The 7,526-nt window shown below is 43.0% G+C and overlaps 1 protein-coding gene across 2 annotated transcripts; it reads right to left on the bottom strand.

Annotated features, from left to right (window-relative positions):
- Nucleotides 1–250: 250 nt before the first annotated feature.
- LOC119356278 (mannosyl-oligosaccharide 1,2-alpha-mannosidase MNS1-like) lies at nt 251–6,552 on the bottom strand. Of its 2 annotated transcripts, XM_037623220.1 has the most exons (15): nt 6,235–6,552; nt 5,185–5,277; nt 4,631–4,678; nt 4,348–4,518; nt 4,147–4,259; nt 3,254–3,319; nt 2,948–3,119; nt 2,541–2,630; nt 2,131–2,255; nt 1,853–1,918; nt 1,630–1,738; nt 1,428–1,526; nt 1,241–1,321; nt 966–1,136; nt 251–872 (listed from the first exon to the last, which is right to left on the bottom strand). In XM_037623220.1, exons 1-15 carry the CDS (start codon nt 6,394–6,396, stop codon nt 639–641), a joined length of 1,800 nt encoding a protein of 599 aa, XP_037479117.1. In that variant the 5' UTR covers nt 6,397–6,552; the 3' UTR covers nt 251–638. The 2 variants fall into 2 exon arrangements, with proteins under 2 accessions (XP_037479117.1, XP_037479118.1); XM_037623221.1 differs by lacking the exon at nt 5,185–5,277 and having other exon boundaries at nt 6,235–6,549.
- Between the last annotated feature and the right edge of the window lie 974 nt (nt 6,553–7,526).

Genomic DNA, 7,526 nt, shown 5'->3' with positions numbered 1-7,526 from the left:
AAATCAACAAAATATTGAAACACAGGGATAGTAGAATTGTCAATTTATTTTTGACACTGACCCTCCTAAATAAGCACAATAATTCCTTCGGTTTTTTTATGGACGATCGCTTATTCATTTTAATTCCACATCGTTACTACATTCCACGAATATATTCTCACCAGGTAGCACAGAAAACGGTCTGCAAATACAGGCCCACATACTTTTTTTCTCTTAAATGCGGCCACTGTTTCCAAAAGTCCTAACAAAATGTAGATACTGAAAGGAAACACAACCCCTTTTATATATCATATAATCAAAACAATAAGGATACAACTCCAGGAGAGCCCCATGAAAGGAACAACCTATGGACACTAAGTTACATATGTGTTGCAAATCAACAACGCACGGAGCATAGGCAAGTTCGAAGATGAAAACTTTCATGGGGCTTCTGATCTTCGGTTATACTCTGAAGGTTCAGCATGCCCCAAATTATCCATGATGCTCTACCTACAATTTGTGTTGCCTAAATAGCCTAGTGCCGTGATTTGCAACCCTTGCCGCTGCAGGAAGAAATTCCCATCGTAACGTAACGTTCTCAACAAGGCAGGTCACAATCACACGGCGGATGCAAAAATTCTCTGCTCTGTTGTTCAGGCCTACCCCTGTTTCCCTTGCTTCCTACCGAACGGTCGGACCACTGGTGTTGCAGTTTCAATTGACTGGCCGTTGCTACCATGTGTTGGAACGATTCTCAAAGGGTGAGCTTCAGTGTTGAAGACCCACTCGTCGAAAGATACGACTGACGGAGGGGAGAACAGCAGATAGAGGTACTTGAGCGTCTCTGCTAGGAAGAAGGTCTGCATCTTGTCGTCCTTTTCACCACTATTCACCTGAGATCGAAACATTGCAGTAAGTTTTGTTAGTGTAAGGCAGGTGTTTCCAGTGGGGAAATTCAAGGATGGAAGGTGCCACTAAGAACTTACATCTCTTAGTCCCACATATCCAGATGCTATGCGGGAGTTCTTCTCAAATGCCTGGAATATGTCCCATCCCCAATCTTGGTATGTTTTGTTCCCCGTAAGGCGCCACAGGTACATGAGTGATTCCACAGTCTCGGGTCTCAGGATATTCCATGACGTGCCCACGTTCATATCCTATGAAGTTGGAAAGTACCACTAGTTGATGACATTGTTTTTAACAAAAGAGTTGATGCCATGGTACTGGATTGCTAGAAAGAAGATAAGGGCCCACACACTACCTGTCCAGCGTGGAAATAATAATTCTCTCCAGCCAACTTTGTGGGAGTTGTTTGGTAGAAGTTATAACAGGTCCGAGCAAGCTATAAAGAGAATAGGAAAAGGAAATCAGATGGACAAACAGAACAAAACCATATGCAATAGTTAGAAATATTGGATACGGAAATGAGATTCCTTAAGAGGATTTACCTCTTCTGCCAGATTCATAATTTGTTTAGCTTTTTCAGGCCCATAACCAGAGGCTCCAAGTGCCAGCATACCAGGGGCGAAGCATGCAAGTTCATCCATCTGTGTCGGTCACAAGCTGAACCAGTCAGAACTTTAGAGAGACAATGCCAGATAAGCTTTAGAAAGCATCCTGCTGAAAATCAACAGAATGGAGATTCTTTACCTTGTGAGATAACGAGCCACCACTTTTCTCGCAGATATATGTGTAATTAGAGGGTGTAGTTTGCCTGGTCAAGCTTATTAAACCTTCCATTGATGTCTCCCACATTTGTCTGAGTTAAGCACCGCAAATGGAAATATTAATCACGTTACAAAGCAGAATAAATAGACTTTTCACTAAAAAATGATGAAAAGGATTATGATGAATTGTGAAGTCAAGCCCGCACCTGTAATGTTTTACGCTCTCGGTTTTATTCCCCTGAATCCAGACCTTGAGCAAGTACTCGTAGAAGCTGAAACGTGCATGCAAATATGAGTTATTTTTATCTTTTGGAGTCAATATCAACCGAACATGTGATAAAAAAAATTATCCATGGTCCAATAAGATAGATCAAACTTGCTTAACAATTTGCACAAAATATTACATGGTTGAATGGCAAAAATAGGGCACCACTATTTGAGGAAGAATACAATTTGGTTCAAATAGTAGGACAAATAGCATTACCTATCTCCCATAGCACCGAATGTTATTGTTGAGTATGATGCTTGTCCTGATTGAGGATTTATGTAGATAGGAAGTAAGCCGTCACTTGGATATATCTTCTGAAGCTGACGGATGACATTTTCTGCCTAGAATCATATTTTGGCAACAAACATGAGAGATCAATACTGAAAAAAAGAGGCCAAAAAAGAAGACATATAGGATGCATTTGAATGTATAAACATGCCAGACATACGTGGGAATTTTACTAGCAAAAAATAGCAGTAGATTGGCACTACGAATCCAAGAAGAGAACTTCCCACTCTTGATTGTGGCTGGTAGCTATGTTTTGCACAAAACTAGCTACAACACTTAGTAACAAAGAATTGTCCCAGCAAATTACATAAAATTGGTACGATGAGTGAAATACTAACCTTCAGCTGATATTTAGGATCTCCGGTTCTCTGGGACAAAGCTATAAATTCAAGCTGCTCCGTTCCAGAATCCGCAAGGATACTATCACCCTGCAGAAATAATAAAGCATATGATTCATTGTCCATTACAGAAAACAAAATAGGTTCAGGTGAAATGTGTCATAAAAGAAGACAATATTTGATAGTAATTCTCAATGGCAAGTTGTGCCGCAGAGATCAACGCTCAGTAGCCTGTTAATGACTTGTGTATTTGAGCATTGAGGCTTGAGATGGATTTCTAAGCCTGGGTATAAAATTGAAGCTTACTGGTTTGCTGGTAAATAAACATGATTGTAATATTCGTGTGTTTGGAAGGAACTTGCAGCGGCAGTAGGTACTTAATGGAAAATAGAGCATCAGTTACTCACGTTGGTCCATCCAAAATTATGAGCTCGGCCATGAGCTAAGTTGATTGAATTATAAGGGATACCAGATGTTGTATCCCAGGCAGGTAACAATCGATCAGCGATATCCTTCGCCTTTTCTAGAAATACTTTGTCACCCGACATATCATATGCACTGAGGAGACCTCCAACAACCCTAAATACGAATATATAACAGAAGCTTAGACAGTTAAGCTAGTAAATCATAATGTGATATGGCTACATGGCATAGACCTATGCAGCCAAATATCTGCAAGAATACTATAACAAAGATAAACCTTGTAATGCAACCTTATGGTCGTTTCAAAAACGCTTGCGTCATAATCCTTGTCAAAGCTTAATGACTCTGCCACCCAGCTATTATCATGAAATGGACACAAGTCAGATCAGGAGTATGACATAAATCACAACAAAGTATTCAAATGGCTGCAAGGAATAGTATGATGTGAGATGATACAAAAGAAACGGAGACACTAAAGATCTAATACATTAATAAAATATTAGTCTTTTATTGCATGGATAGAACAGATGAAAGCCATGAAACCAATAGACTGCCCAACAAAAAGATAGTCAAGAAGACCCTTCGGATTATCCTGTAACATAGAGGGAATATATGGACAAAATACATAAATGCCCAATAAGCCTTGTAATAGCCATGCACCTAGACAAGCCCCCTTGACCACCCCTGAGGGCCATGAGAACTATGGAATTGCTAGAATCATATCCTGTTAATTGGATTAGTCCAATGCATGTTTTTACATTAGGAAGTTCAAGGTAACATAGCCTAATTAGTTAAATGCATATCTTTATCTCCAGTGGACCAGATAGAAACTGTCTTAAAAGATTGGTAGCTTTAGATATCCTTGTTGGGTGGCGAGCTATACAAGCAGTGTTGTTATCTCTTGGCACCTCCTTATGGTGTGCCTTCCATCAACAGGCCGACAAGCCACTCGATACCAAGGTCATCCAATTCGAGTATATAATGAGCTTCATTTTCAAATTAGGGAATTCATATCTATACATCATGTAATAATAAAAGGAGATGACGGCACAGCTTCGTGTACAGAACTGAACTTTCATAAAAGCAAACTAAAATCAAATGCTAATTTTGGTAATGGATGAAACGAAAGAACCAGCTGCAGCATTTTGAAATCTCTGCATGGTTCAATACAAGTGGAACTCACTCTCTGGCCTTCTGAAACTCATCTCTTAGGCCCATTATATACAGTGTATCTAGCGAGTCCACAAGAGTTGCCCCGAGACCACCAAAGCTATTAACACCATTCTTTGATTGCGGCTGAAAAGGTGAAGAACGAAAACATTGTGGAGTTTTTCAAGACAAATTGAAAATGAAAACAAATTATAGAGCAGAATTACTAAAATACCTGAAGCTCATCCATTCCCCATGCATACTTTACATAGGAATTCCAGGCATGGAGCATAGCATCCTTAACCTTTTCCCTCCTTTCATTATTAATAGGATCAATCTCTACAAGATCTTTTCTGGGAATTTCAGTTGCTGGATTTTCCTCCAGTTGAACACCAGCCTTCCTTAACTACATAGACAGAAAATGCGCTAAATTTTCAAAGGAAAAAGAATAATGTTGATTAAAAGGAAGAAAGAAAGTAAACCAGCATGGAAGTTACAAATATTGCAATAGTACATACCTGACCATGCAACTGATTTATTTCATTTTGTAATTGGGAAATCTCAGACTGCAACACAGGAAAACAGAAATTAGATTAATACAGTAAATAAGGTTGAAAAACAAGCAATGAATAATGAAATATAAAATGACAGTCGATGCCTTTCTTCAAAAAAAAAAAAAAGAAGCTGAACTGCATGTCTACGGAGTACAGATGGTACCAATTAAATGAAGCGGCAAGAACACATTTATCAAGTGCATCCCAAAACCTCATCCTTATTCATTCACATTTAGCAGCCATAGTTATCATGCCAACAAGCACAATTCAACTTGGCCACATGCTGCTTTTGGATAGCGCTAATTATAGTGATGCTCAGGTTCTTAAGCTTTACATTTGACAAGGAACTCAAGTGATATAGGAATGTAAGAGGTATATGCATATTTAAGAAAGATTTATATTAGTCGAATTAAATCAAATAATATGTCACAACAGCCATACACACGCAACGCCCAACTATACCTACTGATCACAGTAACAGTGGCAATGAACTACAATAATCTAATGCCACACTATACCTTGCCATCCGTGATGACGTCAAATACATGAGCCGTTACGAAAATTTCTTGACTGAATACTATACCTTCATTCACTCTCACACAAGAAGGGCACTACAATAGAGAAAAGACCAAATAAATAGCATTTCTAACTAGCAGATGGGATATCAACCTTACATCCAATTCAGATTTCACTCATCTGATTACTGAGAACTGGATCAACTTAACTAGCATATCTAACAAACGGTAGTATAAATAGTACAGCTCACGTGTCGCATACTCGCATCCACCAAATTATTTAATTACTCATAACAAGTCCCAATGAACATTTGTATCTTGCCAAGCTTAAACCAATATGAGTCTCTATATGACTATACTAACATAATAGGGCAATCAGAGTTACAGTCACTCCTCAGAATACAACAGCTATTCAATGAACAGTTTCACTACAAACCACAATCATAAAGTTGCATGTGCCATGTATAATAATGTTCCAACTAGTATTATGTTCTCCAAATCTACACCATGTAGTAATTGAGAAACATGGCAAGGTCTGGATTATTTCCCCGGATTAACTAAAACAGTTAAGGTCTCCCCGCCTGAGAAAATTCTAAGCTGCTAAAGTACCTCACTGTACCCATATTCATCCCACTAATTCTAGGATTGTAAAGACATACAATTCTTCGCCAAATTTACAGTCAAAGCTGGAAAGAAATCTAAACTAATACCAATAATCGTTACACACGTATAGTTGAGCTATAGCCTAGTGGCCCCTCATAAGATCCACTCGCTCAAAAGATCAAATCTCAGACAAAAGCGTCAAGATTCAACCGGACTGCCAGATCCTCGGCACAATCTCTCCCAAATGAACCCCAGATAGGCAGACAAGCCTAAACCCATTTATCCCGACGGCTCAAACCACAAGTCATCGCTAAACCCAGATCCAGCGCCCAACCAGCGCCGCGACGAATTCGAAGCTACTTGGCCGCAAGAACCAAATTCAATCAGATCCCCGCGGTTCCGACCCGGATCAGGGGAGAATTCTCCAGGGGCGAGACGGGGGGAGCGCACCTCGTACTCGCTGACGAGCGATTGGCGGTCCCAGAAGGCGAAGGTGGCGGCGACGAAGACGAAGAAGAGGAGCGCGAGGCGCTTGGGCCGCTTGAGGTAGTAGGCGGGGTTGAGGTACCGCCACGCCCCGGACGAGGAGGAGGACGACGACCGGCGAGCCATGGCGGAGGCCGCCTAGGGCGCTCCGGCGAGGAGGTCGTGGGGACCGAAGCTCGTCGCCGTCTCCCTCCGGTGACGTCGCCGGGGCCGCGCGCGTGTGCGTGCGGGTCGGTCGTGCTGTCCCCGCGTGGATGTGTGTGTTTCAGTGTTTACTCTGTCCGTCAGTGTTTGACAGTTTGAGGGTCTCGGCGGTCATCGCTCAATGTGGGCCCTACTCTACTTCCGGTAAATAACCACTTCAATCGAGAAAAATCGAGAAACAAAAAAGACAAAGCCCCCGAGCGCTCACAGCGATTTCGCACATCCGGCCGTTCATCTCGATTTTTGATGCGTTTTGGACCGTTCGATCTAACCTCCAGACAATCTGGACCGCCGGATCAAAACTGGATGCTTTAGCAATGAATAGTTCCTCTCGTTAGTGCCACTGCCTGTAAATTCAGTGCCCCGCCAAAGGTATTTCCGTCATTTCACATGGTTGGAAAAATATCCAATAACGACATGGGTGTGACCTAGCACTCCCGCACTCGCGCTCGCACTCTTCCTGTCGCGCCGCCGCCTCCGCTTGCCCTCACGCCCTTGTCTCGCCGCCTCCGCTCGCCCTTGCGTCGGCGCGTCTTCTCCTTGCGTGTGCGTGCTCGTCCCCTTTGCTCCTGCTTCCCCACCATTGCCCCGGCGCCTTCACCGGCTGTCGCGGATCCAGTACGAGGCAGGGAAGGACGTCGTCGCCCTGTCGCTTATGGCGGCACCCGGGTCGGGCTTGGGTTGTGCAGAAGGTCAGCACCTGCGGGCAAAAGCAGTGGGGTCTCCATGGAGGAAGGCTCGTTGTCCTGAGAAGTAGGAGTAAGGAGGTCGTGCTGCGGCGAATGGGGGCGAGGTCGGCCATGGAGGGAGGCTCGCCGACCGGAGCACCAGGAGCAACGAGGTTGAGGTGGTTCAGGTTTGCCTCTATCTTCTCCCCCTCTCCCTCTGTCCCCTCTCTTATTACCCCCTTTGTCTCGTGGATGAGGGCATCGGTGCACTGGGAGGAGTGGATCACTTCGCCCTCGGCTTTGTTGTCCCAAATGCTCATTCGCTACTCCCACTCCCAACGCCTCTCCCTTCCCTTGCTGTGGTTTTTTGTCTCATTGGTTTCT

The sequence above is a fragment of the Triticum dicoccoides genome, chromosome 2A (genome assembly GCF_002162155.2).
Source record: "Triticum dicoccoides isolate Atlit2015 ecotype Zavitan chromosome 2A, WEW_v2.0, whole genome shotgun sequence".
In the NCBI taxonomy this organism is placed as follows: Eukaryota; Viridiplantae; Streptophyta; class Magnoliopsida; order Poales; family Poaceae; genus Triticum; species Triticum dicoccoides.
Note: the sequence above shows the minus strand (reverse complement) of the source record. Positions and strands in the feature narration are given on the sequence as shown.

Bases quoted from the DNA above. Each gene is read 5' to 3' on its own strand.
- LOC119356278 (XM_037623220.1), bottom strand. From the start codon at position 6,396: ATGGCTCGCCGGTCGTCGTCCTCCTCCTCGTCCGGGGCGTGGCGGTAC. The intron at 4,679-5,184 runs GTATAGTGTGGC...CCTGTGTTGCAG, and splicing joins ACGTCATCACGGATGGCAAG to TCTGAGATTTCCCAATTACA. The intron at 2,631-2,947 runs GTGAGTAACTGA...TTATTTCTGCAG, and splicing joins ATAATTTTGGATGGACCAAC to GGTGATAGTATCCTTGCGGA.